Source organism: Mus caroli, unplaced genomic scaffold (assembly GCF_978045245.1).
Source record: "Mus caroli unplaced genomic scaffold, Mus_caroli_1 scaffold_12, whole genome shotgun sequence".
Lineage (NCBI taxonomy): Eukaryota > Metazoa > Chordata > Mammalia > Rodentia > Muridae > Mus > Mus caroli.
Window position 1 is genome coordinate 52,189,470 of NW_028227267.1, and position 17,571 is coordinate 52,207,040.

Genomic DNA, 17,571 nt, shown 5'->3' on the forward strand with positions numbered 1-17,571 from the left:
AAGGGAGGTAACACAAGAAAGAAAACCCAAAGTGAGGCAACTCTGGAGATAGAAACCCTAGGAAAGAAATCTGGAACCATAGATGCGAGCATCAGCAACAGAATACAAGAGATGGAAGAGAGAATCTCAGGTGCAGAAGATTCCATAGAGAACATCGGCACAACAATCAAGGAAAATACAAAACACAAAAGGATCCTAACTCAAAACATCCAGGAAATCCAGGACACAATGAGAAGACCAAACCTACTGATAATAGGAGTTGATGAGAAAGAAGATTTTCAAGTTAAAGGGCCAGCAAATATCTTCAACAAAATTATAGAAGAAAACTTCCCAAACCTAAAGAATGACATGCCCATGAACATACAAGAAGCCTACAGAACTCCAAATAGACTGGACCAGAAAAGAAATTCCCCCCCCCCAACACATAATAATCAGAACAACAAATGCACTAAATAAAGATAGAATATTAAAAGCAGTAAGGGAGAAAGGTCAAGTAACATATAAAGGCAGGCCTATCAGAATTACACCAGACTTTTCACCAGAGACTATGAAAGCCAGAAGAGCCTGGATAGATGTTATACAGACACTAAGAGAACACAAATGCCAGCCCAGGCTACTATCCCCGGCCAAACTCTCAATTACCATAGATGGAGAAACCAAAGTATTCCATGACAAAACCAAATTCACACATTATCTTTCCATGATTCCAGCCCTCAAAGGATAATAACAGAAAGAAACCAATACAAGGATTGAAATCACACCCTAGGAAAAGCAAGAAAGTAATCCCTCAATAAACCAAAAAGAAGACAGCCACAAGAACAGAATGCGAACTCTAACAACAAAAATAATAGGAAGCAACAATTACTTTTCCTTAATATCTCTTAATATCAATGGACTCAATTCCCCAATAAAAGACAGACTAACAGACTGGCTACACAAACAGGACCCAACATTCTGCTGTTTATAGTAAACCCATCTCAGGGAAAAAGACAGACACTACTTCAGAGTGAAAGGCTGGAAAACAATTTTCCAAGGAAACGGTCTGAAGAAACAAGCTGGAGTAGCCATTCTAATATAGAATAAAATCGACTTCCAACCCAAAGTTATCAAAAAAGACAAGGAGGAACACTTCATATGCATCAAAGATAAAATCCTCCAAGAGGAACTCTCAATCCTGAATATCTATGCTCCAAAAGCAAGGGCAGCCACATTCATTAAAGACACTTTAGTAAAGCTCAAAGCACACATTGCACCTCACAGAATAATAGTGGGAGACTTCAACACACCACTTTCATCAATGGACAGATTGTGGAAACAGAAACTAAACAGGGACACAGTGAAACTAACAGAAGTTATGAAACAAATGGACTTAACAGATATCTACAGAACATTTTATCCTAAAACAAAAGGATATACCTTCTTCTCAGCACCTCATGGGACCTTCTCCAAAATTGACCACATAATTGGACACAAAACCAGCGTCAACAGATACAAAAATATTGAAATTGTCCCATACATCCTATCAGATCACCATGGACTAAGGCTGATCTTCAATAACAACATAAATAATGGAAAGCCAACATTCACGTGGAAACTGAACAACACTCTTCTCAATGATACCTTGGTCAAGGAAGGGATAAAGAAAGAAATTAAAGACTTCTTAGGGTTTAATGAAAATGAAGGCACAACATACCCAAACCTATGAGACACAATGAAAGTATTTCTAAGAGGAAAAGTCATAGCTCTGAGTGCCTGCAAAAAGAAACTAGAGAGAACACACACTAGCAGCTTGACAACACATCTAAAAGCTCTAGAAAAAAGGAAGCAAATTCACCCAAGAGGAGTAGACAGCAAGAAATAATCAAACTCAGGGATGAAATCAACCAAGTGGAAACAAGAAGAACTATTCAAAGAATTAACCAAATGAGGAGTTGGTTCTTTGAGAAAATCAACAAGATAGATAAACCGTTAGCTAGACTCACTAGAGGGCACAGGGACAACATCCTAATTACCAAAATCAGAAATGAAAAGGGAGACATAACAACAGATCCTGAAATAAATCCAAAACACCATCAGATCTTCTACAACAGGCTATACTCAACAAAACTGGAAAACCTGGACGAAATGGACAAATTTCTAGACAGATATCAGGTACCAAAGTTAAATCAGGATCAAGTTAACGATCTAAACAGTCTCATATCCCCTAAAGAAATAGAAGCAGTCATTAATAGCTCCCCAGCCAAAAAAGCCCAGGACCAGATGGGTTTAATGCAGAGTTCTATCAGACTTTCAAAGACTATCTAATTCCAGTTCTGCACAAACTATTCCACAAAATAGAAGTAGAAGGTACTCTACCCAACTCATTCTATGAAGCCACAATTACTCTGATACCTAAACCACAGAAACACCCAACAAAGATAGAGAACTTCAGACCAATTTCCCTTATGAATATCGATGCAAAAATACTCAATAAAGTTCTCCCTAACCGAATCCAAGAACACATTAAAGCAATCATCCATCCTGACCAAGTAGGTTTCATTCCAGGGATGCAGGGATGGTTTAATATACAGAAATCCATCAACGTAATCCATTATATAAACAAACTCAAAGACAAAAATCACATGATCATCTCATTACATGCGGAAAAAGCATTCCACAAGATCCAACACACATTCATAATAAAAGTCTTGGAAAGATCAGGAATTCAAGGCCCATACCTAAACATGATAAAAGCAATCTACAGCAAACCAGTAGTCAACATCAAAGTAAATTGTGAGAAGCTTGAAGCAATCCCACTAAAATCAGGGACTAGACAAGGCTGCCCACTTTCTCCCTACCTCTTCAACATAGTATTTGAAGTCCTAGCCAGAGCAGTTCGACAACAAAAGGAGATCAAGGGGATACAAATTGTAAAAGATGAAGTCAAAATATCACTTTTTGCAGATGATATGATAGTATATATAAGTGACCCTAAAAATTCCACCCGAGAACTCCTAAACCTGATAAACAGCTTAGGTGAATTAGCTGGATATAAAATTAACTCAAACAAGTAAATAGCCTTTCTCTACACAAAGAATAAACAGGCAGAGAAAGAAATTAGGGAAACAACACCCTTCTCAATAGTCACAAATAATATAAAATATCTTGGCATGATTCTAACTAAGGAAGTGAAAAATCTGTATGATAAGAACTTCAAGTCTCTGAAGAAAGAAATTAAAGAAGATCTCAGAAGATGGAAAGATCTCCCATGCTCATGGATTGGCAGAATCAACATTGTAAAAATGGCTATCTTGCCAAAAGCAATCTACAGATTCAATGCAACCCCCATCAATTTTCCAACTCAATTCTTCAACGAATTAGAAAGAGCAATCTGCAAATTCATCTGGAATATCAAAAAAACCTAGGATAGCAAAAACTCTTCTCAAGGATAAAAGAACCTCTGGTGGAATCACCATGCCTGACCTAAAGTTTTACTACAGAGCAATTGTGATAAAATCTGCATGGTACTGGTATAGTGACAGACAAGTAGACCAATGGAATAGAATTGAAGACCCAGAAATGAACCCACACACCTATGGTCACTTGTTCTTCGACAAGGGAGCTAAAACCATCCAGTGGAAGAAAGACAGCATTTTCAATAAATGGTGCTGGCACAACTGGTGGTTATCATGTAGAAGAATGCGAATTGATCCATTCCTATCTCCTTGTACTAAGGTCAAATCTAAGTGGATCAAGGAACTCCACATAAAACCAGAGACACTGAAACTTATAGAGGAGTAGTGGGGAAGAGCCTCGAAGATATGGGCACAGGGGAAAAATTCCTGAATAGAACAGCAATGGCTTGTGCTGTAAGATCAAGAATTGACAAATGGGACCTCATGAAACTGCAAAGGCAAATGGATGGACCTGGAGGGCGTCATCCTGAGTGAGGTAACCCAACCACAAAAGAACTCACATGATATGTACTCACTGATAAGTGGATATTAGCCCAGAAACTTAGAATACCCAGGTTATAAGATACAATTTAGGAAACACATGAAACTCACAGAAAACAAACACCAAAGTGTGGACAATTTGCCCCTTCTTAGAACTGGGAACAAAACACCCATGGAAGGAGTTACAAAGACAAAGTTTGGAGCAGAGACAAAAGGATGGACCATCTAGAGACTGCCATATCCAGGGATCCATCCCATAATCATCCTCCAAACACTGACACCATTGCATACACTAGCAAGATTTTGCTGAAAGGCCCTGATATAGTTGTCTCTTGTGAGACTATGCCGGGGCCTAGCAAACACATAAATGGATGCTCAGAGTCAGCTACTGGATGGATCACAGCACCCCCAATGGAGGAGCTAGAGAAAGTACCTAAGAAGCTAAAGGGATCTACAACCCTATAGGTGGAAAAACAATATGAACTAACCAGTACCCCGGAGCTCGTGTTTCTAGCTGCATATGTATCAAAAGATGGCCTAGTCGGCCATCAGTGGAAAGAGAGGCCCATTGGTTATGCAAACTTTATATGTCTCAGTACAGGGGAACGCCAATGCCAATAAAGTGGGAGTGGGGAGGTAGGGGAGTGGGGGGGGAGGGTATGGGGGACTTTTGGGATAGCATTGGAAATGTAAATGAGGAAAATACCTAATAAAATTATTTAAAAAAGAAAATAACAATCCCGTGTAGCAAAACAAACAATCATGGCTGACTCCTGACAGGAAGCTAAGGAGCCAGGTGTTCTGTCCACAGGACAGGATGTCTCGGCTGTCCCAATCTGGTACAGGAGCTCCCAAGGATTCCTAGAGATCTGCTGCTCTCATCTGTGATGGAGTCCTGAAGAACTAGATTCTCCTACCAAGGGAGGAAACCTTAGCAGCAGGACAGATGTAGCCAGCAAGCATGGGACAAGCAGGCAAAAACAAACCTTCCTTTCTCCATGTCCTCATGTGGGCTGCCTATAGAAGCAGTGGCCCAGATTTGGAGTCCATTTTCTACCTCAAATAATCTAATCAAGGAAATCCCTCACAGGGGTGCCTGGATGCTAGGGCTTGGTTACTTCGAAATGCAGTCAAGTTAACAACCATGATTACCCATCACAGACTATTCTCCAAAATAAATAAAGAATTTCAGAAAGTAAATACCAGGAAAGTAAAACTGCCAATCAACAAATGGGCAGTTAAAGGGAATGGGCGGTTTAAACTGAAAGAAAAAGGATGAATGAGAGAAATAAAATCTAATAACTATAACTTTTACAGTGTTCAATATTCATCCCTGAATTTCAGCATCACTACTGAGCTTCAGTAATAAATAGTGCATGGTGTTGTCATAAAACCAGACATGTTGATCAACAGAATCCAATGGAAGGTTTGGGTTTTAAATGAACTGACCTATGGACAACTGATTTTTCATTTTAAAAAATCCACAAATACACAATGGAAAAAGAAGGCAGCTTCAACAAATGGTCGTCATCTAACTGGATATTTACACGTAGAAGAATGCAAATTGGTCTATATCTATCACCCGTCACAAAACTCCAGAGCAAGTGGATCAAAGGCCTTAATATAAATCCACAAACACTAAACCTGATAGAAAATAAGATGGGGAAAAGCCTTGAACCCATCGGCACAGGAGACAACTTTCTGAACAGAACAGGGATAGTACAGGCCCTATCACGAACAGTTTACAATGGGGATTTCAGGAAAGTGACAAATTAGTTTAAGGCAAAGGAACCTGTCAGTTTGAAAAAACGGCACCCTGGGAACAGATTTTCATCAACTGAATAAATGGCTCTAGCAGGTCTGATCATGTCAAAGACAAGTCCTAGCATAACAGACATGGTGCCCACAGGTTTTGACTTTTACCCTCTCCTTCTTGCTAAAAACTGTTAGATTACATTCTTAAAGACAGGCACCAATGTCTATTTCCTTATTTGGCCATTGACACATTCGTGACACTAACCTCAATGCCCAAGAATCAAAATTCATTATTGGGCTACCATATTCAATCTCATTGTACCAACTCAACATAGCACACACTCCCATTTTCCCCTTAAAAACAGGTTTCTGGCTTTTCTGAATAAAGCTACTATGAACATTGTTGAGCAAGTGTCCAAGTTGTAAGATGGAGCACCCTGAGTGAGGTAACCCAGACCCACAAAGACAAACATGGTATATAGTCACTGAGAGGTGCATATTAGCTGTTCAATAAAGAATAATCATGCTGCAACCTACAGACCCAGACAGGCTAAGTGACAAGGAGAGATCAAAGGCAAGGGAGGGGGTATCCTGGAATTCCCTGAGAAGGAGAAATAGAATGGATTGGGTAGGTAGACAGGGTTGGGTGAGGTTGGGAACAGAAAGAATCAGGTGAGGGAGGGACCAATGAAGGGAGAGTGTACTGAGACAATGACTGGAGTTGGAGCATTTGGAGGCAATGTGAAATCTACTGCAACAGAATGTCCCTGGAATCTTTGAAGGAGACTCTCACAAAATCTCTAAGTCCTGGGAGATACAGAGGCTGAACAGGCCATCTTCTGTAACCAGGCAAGACTTCCAGTGGTGGTACTGGGACACCAACCTGGCCAGAAATATTTGACCTACATTTTGTCCTGTCTACAAGATGTGCTGGGGTAAAGGTGGCACAGCAATTGTGGTGTGGCCAATCAATGACTGATCAACCTGAGGCTCGTACCACCAGAGGTGACCCAATACCAGACATTGCTTGCATGTTCAAGAAGCAGAGGCTGGATAGCCCAGAGACCAAGGATGGAAACAAACACAACTGGCCATAAGGAGTAGTCAATGAAATGATTCCTGCTGATAGTCTGCCATACTCATAGATGGATGCCTACCCCATCATATCAGAGAGGCTTCATCTAGCAACTGATGGGTCCAGTTGTAGAGACTCATGGCCGAACACTAGGCAGAGCTAGGGGGAAGCCTCACTGAAAAGGATCTGGAATGATTTTACAAGCCAAATGGGTCAAGTACACTAGAAAACACAGTCCACAGAATCAACTGGCAGGGCTCATAGAGCCTCTGTGGATCTCAGCTAGGTCCTCTGCATATGTGCTATGGTTGTGAAGCCTTGTGTTCTTGTGGAACTCCTAACAGTAGGATTGGACATGTCTCTGAACCTTTAATCTTCTCTTGTACCACTGTCCTCCTACTGGATTGCCATGTCCAATCTTGATATGAAGGGTTGTGTACCTTGTTGAGCTGTGTTCAGGTGACATCCCTTGGAAGCTCATGCCTCTCTGAAGGGAAGTGGGGGAGGAGTGGATCTGAGGGAGAGGAGAGGTTGAAGGTGCTGGAAGAATTGGAGGGAAGGAAAACTATGGTCAGGATGGAATGTATGAGAGAAGAAAAAACGTATTTCACTAGGCTGCTGTGTGAGGGATTTGAATACGGTCACATGGGTCACCATGAGCTGTCTTATTCTTCAGTTGGAGTGGTTGAATCTATGATTTCAATGTCTAGAAAGATAAGAGCCTCTCTACTTGACTTTCTCCAACTTATGTGTTATGGTAGAGGGTCTATGTGAAATACATAGAAAACCACAGGGGTAGAGAGTTTTCAACTTCCTCCCATCTGAACCCAAGAACACCATGTCCATGGAACTGTCAGAATAGAAAGAATTTGATCATTTTTTAAAAATATGAGTGTTTTTTGTGAATTACAGATATAGATCCATGGATGCCACATTAAAATGCCTAGAGAAACAAGAGGATGAAGGTGGAGATGGATTCCAGTGTGTATTTGATACAAAACCAGAGACCTAGAAGTGTTGGTTGATGATGTCAAAATATATTTCTAGCCTAGCATTCCTTAGAACTCTAGAGTTCACAAACTGCCATATCCCTATGTGGTCAGTAGGGGGCGGTCAAGGTTCCAGGACAAGCCAGGGTAGTTGAGAAACTGGAGGTCTTGGCTGAGATTCTCTGTCCGTGGAATTGTCCAGGGATCATTAGCCTGGCTTTGATGGAAGGGGTAACCCCAGGTGACTGGCAGCCCAAGTCTGGCTGGAATATGAGGTAGAGGAGACTCTACAATTTTGGAAATTTATAGGTAAAGGAGTGAAAATCTGATATAAATCAGGCTTGGCTGGTGTAGGGATGGAGTAGAAACTACTGTTAGCTGGAGGTCAGATGGAAAAAACTGGAAGGCCACTGTACTGGATAGTTTTGTGTCAACTTGACACAGCTGGAATTATCACAGAGAAAGAAACTTCAGTTGAGGAAATGCCTCCATGAGATCCAACTGTAAGGCATTTTCTCAATTAGTGATCAAGGGGGAAAGGCCCCTTGTGGGTGGGACCATCTCTGGGCTGGTAGTCTTGGTTCTATAAGACAGCAGGCTGAGCAAGCCAGGGGAAGCAAGCCAGTAAAGAACATCCCTCCATGGCCTCTGCATCAGCTCCTGCTTCTTGACCTGCTTGAGTTCCAGTCCTAACTTCTTTGGTGATGAACAGCAGCATGGAAGTGTAAGCCAAATAAACCATTTCCTCCCCAACTTGCTTCTTGGTCATGATGTTTGTGCAGGAATAGAAACCCTGACTAAGACAGCCACAAAGGGGAACAGAAATTGACTGAGGTCTGTGGTGAGTCTGGGTCCATCAGAGAGATGGCTCCATATTCAATACTATAGACAGTTCAGGAGAGGAGAGTCCCCTACCCCACTAGAGAGGGGGACCAGAAACAGGAAACTGACTGGGTTGTACAGCCCATTGCCTTTTGAATTCCCAGAATCAAATCTCCTCTCACCCCAGTGCCTTGTTGGATGTTCTGCCATTGTTGGGTCTGGATGAAGGTGACTCAGAGATATAGGATTTTCCTAGGCCCAGAAGATTCATTTCCAGAGGACTAAGTATGAACGAGTGACTTAGTGTAGGGCACCTCAGTAGTGCTGAGACTCCTGATGTTTGTGTTGTAAGAAAGCCAACCTTGGAGACTTGAGAACTCAATATGGGTATGGTTGATGTCATGGCACACACTTCTAATCCTAGCACCAAGGAAGCAGAGAGGGGCAGATCTCTATTTGTGATGGCCAGGATGGTTTACATAGCAAACTCCATTCATTCAGAGCTATACAGTGAGATGCAATCTTATAAATGGAAACAAAGAAACAACACCCTCCCTTCCACCTTGTATGGGTGATAAACACGTGGGAATTGTGTGGCCTGAAGTTCCAGCAAGAGCAGACGCTGGGAAAGGAGGAGGCAGCCAAGCCCAGAAGTGACAGGGGAGGTCTGGCTGGACCAGCGAGGTACCCAAACCATGAAGTGACTCAAACAGCAAAGAACTTCAGCTCTATGCACTCTGGAGGTTATTTATTGTGAATTTTCATTCTTTGCTGCCCACTCCACATGGTTCTTGCCTGAGGTCGGACAGGCTGGTCGGGCACGGGTGGTTTAACACCTGTTAGAGCAGCTTCATGTTTGTGCTTATCCACGGCAGGAAGTGCACAACCTTAGTGAAGACTCCTGGAGAGATTGTCCCATTTAGCCCATAGGATGCAACTCCATAAGCTAGGTTGTCACACACGAGGGGTCCCCCCGAGTCACCCTGTGGGCAGAGAAAGGAAGAACTTAGCCTGGCTCCCTCTGGCTCTGCTCTCCCCACCTCCTCCTGGCAAGGCTAACTTTAGATCAGGGCCAGGACAGGTTTTCCAGCTTCCCTTAGTCCCAGGGCTCCAGGGAGGCCCAACTTTTCCTTCTACCCCAGTCCTAGGCTTTCCCTAAAGTCCTCAGGGATCCTGAGATAATTTATCCTGTTTGGGATGACAAAGGTTTTCCCATTTTCAACTTTTGCTACACAGACACAAGGGATAGAAAATTTGAGTTTTGCACTTTCCCTTCTTTGATCTGAAGCTTGGGGGTTTTGCCATTCTCACACCTTGTCCTCTTCCAGATCCCTCTCACCCTGCATTTTGGTTCTTAAATGGTTGATCCCCACCTCGTAAGGAGCCTGTACTTTTTTTGGGTTTCCAGCACAGATCTGCGTGGTCTTGGAATAGTTGTACCAGAGTTTTTTGCATTTCTCATCCTCCTGGATGATCAGTTGAGTCTCTCGTAGGCGGGCAGATGCTTTAGTGGCATTGATGGATGTTTTCCCCCAGCCAGCCACACTGCACACATCCCCTGGCTTCACCCGGGCATTGGGTCTGGGCAACTTGAGGGGCCTCACAGCTTTAGTTCTCTTGGCCTTCCTCTCCAGCTGATAGGGAAGAGGGAGGAGAGACCAGCTCAGCTAGGAGCCTGCTAGCCTGAGACTCTTTGAAAGTCAGGATGGAAGAGAGGGAAGAACCAGTATCAGAAAAGGAGGGGGAGGCTCTCCCTGCACCAAGAAGAGCACAGACAAGTGGGTAGGGGTAGGTGATAGGGAAGAGGGGTGGGCAGAAGTGTGTAAAAGAGATGGTGGCATGTCTCACTTTTAATAGCATAATGTCATTGGTGCCATGCTCTCTATTAAAAGCCGGGTGGGGAATGGCTTTTGCCACAGGGATGATCTGCTGTGTCTCCTCCTTAGCCTTGATGTTGTGGGCCCCCAGTGTGACTGTCATTGACCTGTGGAAAGAGCAGAGTGGAGAGCAGAGATGTGGAGTCAGAGAAGATGCAGTACAAGAGCAGTGAAAGGCAGGGTAGGCAGGGTGGGGCTCTAGCTGAGGGGACTTGAGGACATTGGAGGGCCTCAGGGTCAGACCTACTGCTTTCTTCTTTTCTAGGACATGAGACATCTGGGGGTTCCTTCTTGAATCTCGGCAATATTCCATAGCTTGCATTGTGTTTTAATGTGAACTTTCAACCTCGGCAACTGCTTTAGTTTTCCCGGTGCAGTTGACCAACTCAAGTGCGCTGCGGGCTCCGACCTCTCACCCTTGGACCTACATTTACCTCACATCCAAGTACCATTGTCACAGTCCAGCCTTCAGGAGAGCTCACATGGGGCTCTATATCATTCACAATAGAGGACAGAAGATCCTTTGTATGTCGGGGGTGGGGGATGTCTGAGTATATGCGAGATAGCTGCTTCTCCTCACCTGTTTCTGCAGTGAGCAGCCGTCAGCACAAAATCATCTTGAACCAGGAAGCCTCCGCAGTATTTCTTCTTCCCTTCAATATCCACAGACTTAATGAACACCATGTAGGGGCGTGAATGTGGCTTCACCTCATGGCCGCCGATGATCTCCTCTGAAAAAAGGGCTAGAATATGTCTAGAAGCAGTAGATAGGGTGAGCAGGGGAGATCTAGGAAGGGAGTGACTGGGCGTCGGATCTGCATTCCTCAAAGCCTATTGCAGACAGGATTCCTTGCCCATGGAATAAACTTTGCTGACATTTAAGCCTTAGAACCCTGCTCTAGGAAGGTGTGGGGAGCACTTGACTTACACCTCCTTCTTTACAAATGCATGGAGGGACAAGCTCTGTCTTCATCATGTAGAGGCTGAGGGAATCCTGTGAATATCCATGCTGCTGTTTGGTTGTCAGTGAGCATCTCACCCCTGTACAACGACTGGTGTCATTTTCTCACATTTTACCCACACAGGCCATATAGAGGTGGATTTTTTAACATTATTGTGCCTAACACACCTTGGGTTCTCAGTAAATGCTTTTTGCTGAATGGAAGAGTGGCTTGTAATTAACTCGGGGGCTGGTGCGTCAGTTCTGGTGGGATTCAAAGCCAGGGCCATATTGGAACAGTGTGCTGTCCTAGCTGGGAGTAGCTGGGGACCTGCAGAAGTGGAGAGGTGAACTAAAACTAGCCTGCAAATCTGGTGGAGTGTGCAGTGCAGGTTCTTGTCAGCCTGGGTCTCTTTCTTCTGTAGAGCTGAGGGTAGACTTAATTAACAATGCTAAGATTATTGAGCTGGGGGCCTAACCCCATTGCAGACTGGTCATTAAGACTGGCTTGCCCCTTGGCTAAAGTCAAGGTGCACATTTTTGATCTTTGCATTCTGTGCCACATCTCTTCTAAGGATGATCCAGTCTCCAGGTGATGAAAAAAAAATCTGGGAGAAGCTAGTGGCTACTAAATTTCTGAGAACATCTCCCTTCCTCAGACCTTGTTGAGAATCTAGCCAGTGTCAGGTTTCCAAGTCTGGGTTTGGTACCTGAGGTTCAGAAACATCCTGGGTCCAGTGCAGGACAATTCCTGACTACCGCTGGGCAGAAAGTCACCAGATGTGTCATGGGGCGGTATCACTGGCACAAGGGTGTTCACTCACCTGCTCCAGCTCCAAGAGGCAGAAGTAGAGTCAGGAGAATCAGGACTGGTGACATCTTCCCAGGAAGGCTGCTCAGTTGAAGGAGAGCAAAGGAGACAAAGTCCTTGGAAGGGGAGGAAGGAGGTGTGGGCTCAGGGACCTCACAGGCATTTTAAACCTATGCACCTCTGCTTCTGATTGACGTCACATTACTTAAGGAAATATTCTGGTTTTGGTAAAAAATGACACTATCACCACACTGACATCCTATGAGCTAAGTTGGGATAAAGGTAAAAAATGTACAGGTTTGGAGGCTGTGGTTGAGGAGGTCTGAGACCCCAGGAAGTCCATAGTGGCTGCACACAAGTGTGTTCTTTTCTAAGGCTGAGACACTTTTTATATCTGTTTTGGTTTCTTTGGGTTTTGTTTTTCCTCCTTCCATTTTCAAAAAATAATACTCACAACCAAATTATCCTAACAGCAGTTATAGCACACTAGAGTACACTCCTAAAGTTCCACAGAACTGAGTGAGAGGTGAGACTGTGCCGTATCTGCCGGGCAGTGTTGCAGTGCATCAGGGCATTAATCTCTGGGATGACGTCATCCTGTGGAGCGATCTGAATATTCTGATGAATTAATCTGAACTCACTCTGACTCTCCTGGATCTCCTAGGAAGTCACAGAGAAATCTCAAAAGGAAGAGTTTGCCCTGCCTCCAAGTAGTCATGTGAACTGTCACACATAGTTAAGTATAATAATGGATCACAAACGACAGGTATACTTTATCTGTCAACTGGGTATTGTCATTTATCTCTGGGTCAATAGCTTGAGGTCTGGATTTAATGACCTAGCCCCATTTTTCCATTCAGTTCCAGGTAAGAAATCAAACAAATGTATACAGAGGTTACAGCACAATACAGTTCTGTTACGTCTCACATATGACCCCTATGACCCCTTCATGTCCTAAGAAAGACATTTTTTCTTAGAGGTCATTAAGATCAGATCAGCATTGACTTCCCTGCTGATGACTCCAGTGGTATTTCCTACAATGTTGCCTAGCATTCTCTATGGAAAAACAAGGACCATGATTAGGTCTTGAATGAGTATTTAATGGACTACACCCAGGAGTGAGAGAAAATGGATGCAGCCCATGAAAATGTTCATCTTGATTGGAGAGAGATGAGAGCCTGTGCTTAGAGTGCTAGATGGTGAGAGCTGTGTGAGATCACTCTGGGAGATAAGACAGGCTGACCTCGACCTGAGCACAGGAGTGTGTGTGTGTGTGTGTGTGTGTGTGTGTGTGTGTGTGTGTGTGTGTGCATTCAGAAAACCTCAGAGCTACCCCAGTCCTGCTTTCCTATCACTGCTTCATGGATCTCAGATACTTTTGAAATTTCTCACTTCACATTTCAGATCAAGGGAGGCTTTTATTTCTTAGTTGTGAACTAAAGTTGTGATAATATTTGGATCAAAATTAGTCATGTAGTCCATTCTTATGTAACCTTTTAGCTTTTCTGGGCTACCGTGAAGGGATAACTCTTTTGGGCTACACATTACTTACATAAACTCTAATGAATGTTGATATTTCCCCCTGAAAGGGACTGTGTATAAATGACATGGTATCTGCCCATACAGATAAACAACCAAAGCCTTACAGAACAGAATAATCTTAATCATATGGGTGACCACATAAAAATAAATTTAAAATTGTGAAGGAGAATTCATGCTTGTGATATCTAATGAGCAAATTATACACATGAAAGTAATAAAATTTGCTCTAGTATTCTTTTATCATAAAAGTATGACTCTGGTTGTAAATTCAGCATGACTTTTATTTTTAAAGGCATCAAATGTATTTTAATAAGATGACGCTACATTATGGCTCCATTTCTCAGAAAACTTTTCAAATTGAAAGTATCAGGAACAAATCATAGTACACTAATAAAAATTCACAGTGCAGCTACCTAAGACAGGCATGACTAAGGGCTACTGTTCCCAAGATTGTACTAGACCTGTCAAGAAAAGCTGTGAACAGCAACATCAGAGACACAAAAGTGGAGGCAAGTTATCACAAGATCTTTTAAGATATACTAAAATTAAAACCTCTAAGAGAAAGTGTCTTCTTTAGGACATGAAGTGGTCATATATGAGATGTAACAGAACTGTATTTATGCTGTAACCTCTGTGGACATTTGTCTGAATTCTTACCTAGGAGTGAATGGAGGGATGGGGCTAGGTCATTGGAGGATGTTTGGATGTTTATGTTTTGTGGTATATATGGCAGTGTCTCAGGGGTTGAGGGGAATAAAGTTGAGAAAGTAATTAAAACATGACTCGGGCAGGGGAGGGAGGGAGGGAGAGAGAGAGAATGATCAAGATTAATGGAGCTGAGTCCATTTTTTATAGTTCTCCAGGCTCTCAACAATCAATATAGTTCAGGAATGCACCAGACAGACTTGATAAAGCACTATACCACAGACTTTGATTTGTTAAATACCACCCCTCCCTTGTCCTCTGCCTTCAAGCATACTCCCTAGAGTAGTACAAGCAGGGAAGACCTATCTATTGGGAAGAACCCCTAACAATTTTTCAGGGTAGAATTCTGGCTAGTGCAAAAAGGGCCCTTCTTTTAAGGGCTGCAGGAAACTAGACAATGCAACTTTATCTAATATTGGCCTGTTTATTTGGAGCAAATTCATGAGGGGCAGGGGGACGATGGCTGAGAAGGTAAGGGTGTCTCTGAGGCAGGTGAACGGAAGAAGGGAAGGTTGCAAATTGAGGCTAGCCAAGAGGCAGCGAGACCACAGGGCAGAGAGTAGATGGGAATAGCACCGGAACTTGGTGTTTCTTTTTTAATATTTCCCCCAACAGAGTGGCCCTGATTTAGGGTCCATTTTCCATATCATGTAATCTAATCAAGGAAATCCCTCAAGGTGTGCCCAGATGCTTGGGTTTGGTTACTTCCAAATGGAGTCAAGTTAACAACCACGATTAGCCATCACAGACTATTCTCCAAAATAAATAAAGAATTTCAGAAATTAAACACCAGGGAAGTAAAACTGCCAATCAACAGATGGAAAATTAAATAAAATAAACAGAAGTTTAAACAAAAAGGAAAGAATGAATGAAATAAATTCTAGTAACTATAATTTTTAAAGTGTTCAATATTCATCCCCGAATTTAAGCTCTGCTACTGAGCTTCAGTAATAAATAATGTATGGTGTTGTCATAAAAACCAGACATGTTGATCAACAGAATTCAATGGAAGGTTTGGGTTTTAAATGCAAACCTATGACCTATGGACAACTGATTTTTCATTTTTTTAAAAAAATTCGCAATACATAATGGGAAAAGAAGACAGCTTCAACAAATGGTCTTGGTCTAACTGGATATTTGCATGTAGAAGAATTCAAATTGATTCATACCTATCATCCTTCATAAAACATGAGGGCAAGTGTACCAAAGACCTTAACATAAATCCACATACAATAAACCTGATAGAAAATAAGGTGGGGAAAAGCCTTGAACGCATTGGCACAGGAGACGACTTTCTGAACAGAACAATGATAGTGTAGTCCCTAAGACCAACATTTTTTAATTGGGACTTCATAAAAGTGACAAATTTCTGTAAGGCAAAGGAACCTGTCAGTTAGATAAAAATGGCATCCTAGGAAAAGATTCGCATCAACTTCAAAAATGGCTCTAGCAGGTCTGAGCATGGCTATGACAAGTCCTAGCATGACAGACATGGCGCCCATGGGTTTTGACTTTTACCCTAATCCTCTTGCTAAAAACTGTTGGATTTCATTCTTAAAGATCTCCCCCAGGATGGAATGTATGAGAGAAGAAAAACTACAATTCTGCTGTGTGAGGGACTTTAATAGGGTCACGGGTCAGCATGGGCTGTCTTATACTTCAGCTAGACTGGCTGAGTCTACGATTTGAATTTCAAGAAAGCCAAATCCTCTCTACTTGCCTTTCTTCTGCCCACGAATTACAGTAGGGGCTCTACCTGAAGTACACTGAAATCCAGAGAGTTGGAAGTTTTCCAACTTCCTTCCAATTCTACACACTGCATTCTGAACCCAAGAATACCAGGGACTTAGAACTGTTAGAATAGAGAGAATTTAATCATTTTTTTAAAAACATGATTTTTTTTCCTGGGCATTCCAGATATAGCTCCATCTGTGTCATGTTGACCTGTCTAAAGAAACAAGAGGATAAAGCTGAAAAAGGAGTCTACTCTGTACCTGATACAAAACCAGAGACCTAAAATTGTTGATTGTTGATGTCAAGAGATACTTCTAGCCTAGCATCCCTTGGATCTCTAGATTTCACAAACTGACATATCCCTATGTGGTCAGCAGGGGGAGGCTGAGATTCTAGGATAAGCCATGGTACTTGACAAACTGGAGGTCTCCGCTGAGTTTCTCTGTCTATGGAATTCATTAACCTTGCTTAGGTGGAAGGGGTGAGCCCAGGTGACTCGCAGCCCAAGTCTTGCTGGAATATGAGGTAGAGAAGACTTCAAAAATTGGAATTTATAGGTAGAGGAGTGAAAGTCTGGTATAAATCAGGCCTGGCTGAGATAGGGATAGAGTAGAATCTACTGTTAGCTAGAGGTCAGATGGAAAAAACTGGAAGGCCACAAAGTGGGACAGAAGTCGACTGAGTTCTGTGGTGGGCTGGGAAATGAAATCCAGGTAAGTCTGGGTCCGTCAGCTGATGTCTCTGTATTTGAGACTGCAGGTGTCGAGAGTCACATGTCCTGCTAGAGAGGGGGAGTTCCTTCCTACAAACTGGAAAGTGACTGGGTTGCACAGCTCATGGCCTTCTGAATTCCCAGAATCAAATCTCCCTTCACCTCAGTCAGCCATTGTTGGGGGGAGGGTGAGGAGGAAGAAGGTGGCTCAGAGATGTAGGAATTTCCTTAGTCCAGAAGATTCATGTCTGGAGGACTAATTTTGAACTAGTGAAACAGTGTAGGGCACCTCAGTAGTGCTGTAGACTCCTGATGTTTGTGTTGTGAGAAAGCCAATCTTGGAGACTTGAGAACTCAATATGGGTATGGTTGATGTCATGGCACACACTTCTGATCCTAGCAACAAGGAAGCAGAGAGGGGCAGATTTCTGTGAGTTGAAGGCCAGGCTGGTTTACATAGCAAACTCCATGCAGCCAGAGCTATACAGTGAAATCCTATATTATAAATGGAAACAAAGAAACAGCACCCTCCCTCCTACCGTGTATGGGTGATAAACATGTGGGAATTGTGTGGCCTGAAGTTCCAGTAAGAGGAGGGGGTGGGCAAGGAGGAGGAAGGAAGCCCAGAAGTGACAGGGAGGTCTGCCTGGACCAGCGAGCTGCGAAAACCATGA

At 42.9% G+C, this 17,571-nt stretch overlaps 1 protein-coding gene and 1 non-coding gene across 3 annotated transcripts; one reads left to right on the forward strand and one right to left on the reverse strand.

The window, feature by feature from the left end:
* Positions 1–9,415: 9,415 nt before the first annotated feature.
* Positions 9,416–12,272, reverse strand: LOC110309412 (granzyme G). 2 transcript variants are annotated; one of them, XM_021182048.1, is made up of 5 exons: positions 12,218–12,272; positions 11,035–11,184; positions 10,425–10,573; positions 9,950–10,210; positions 9,416–9,559 (listed from the first exon to the last, which is right to left on the reverse strand). In XM_021182048.1, exons 1-5 carry the CDS (start codon positions 12,270–12,272, stop codon positions 9,416–9,418), a joined length of 759 nt encoding a protein of 252 aa, XP_021037707.1. The 2 variants fall into 2 exon arrangements, with proteins under 2 accessions (XP_021037707.1, XP_021037708.1); XM_021182049.2 differs by having other exon boundaries at positions 10,425–10,560; positions 11,034–11,184.
* Positions 12,273–17,174: 4,902 nt separating this feature from the next.
* On the forward strand, positions 17,175–17,254 carry LOC115029280 (small nucleolar RNA SNORD55/SNORD39). The gene has a single exon (XR_003834856.1). It is a non-coding gene; the product is annotated as a small nucleolar RNA SNORD55/SNORD39 (small nucleolar RNA).
* Positions 17,255–17,571: the final 317 nt, after the last annotated feature.

Bases quoted from the DNA above. Each gene is read 5' to 3' on its own strand.
- LOC110309412 (XM_021182048.1), bottom strand. From the start codon at position 12,272: ATGTCACCAGTCCTGATTCTCCTGACTCTACTTCTGCCTCTTGGAGCT. The intron at 11,185-12,217 runs GTGAGTGAACAC...CCCTTTTTTCAG, and splicing joins GCCTCTTGGAGCTGGAGCAG to AGGAGATCATCGGCGGCCAT. The intron at 10,211-10,424 runs GTGAGACATGCC...CTTCCCTATCAG, and splicing joins ATGACATTATGCTATTAAAA to CTGGAGAGGAAGGCCAAGAG.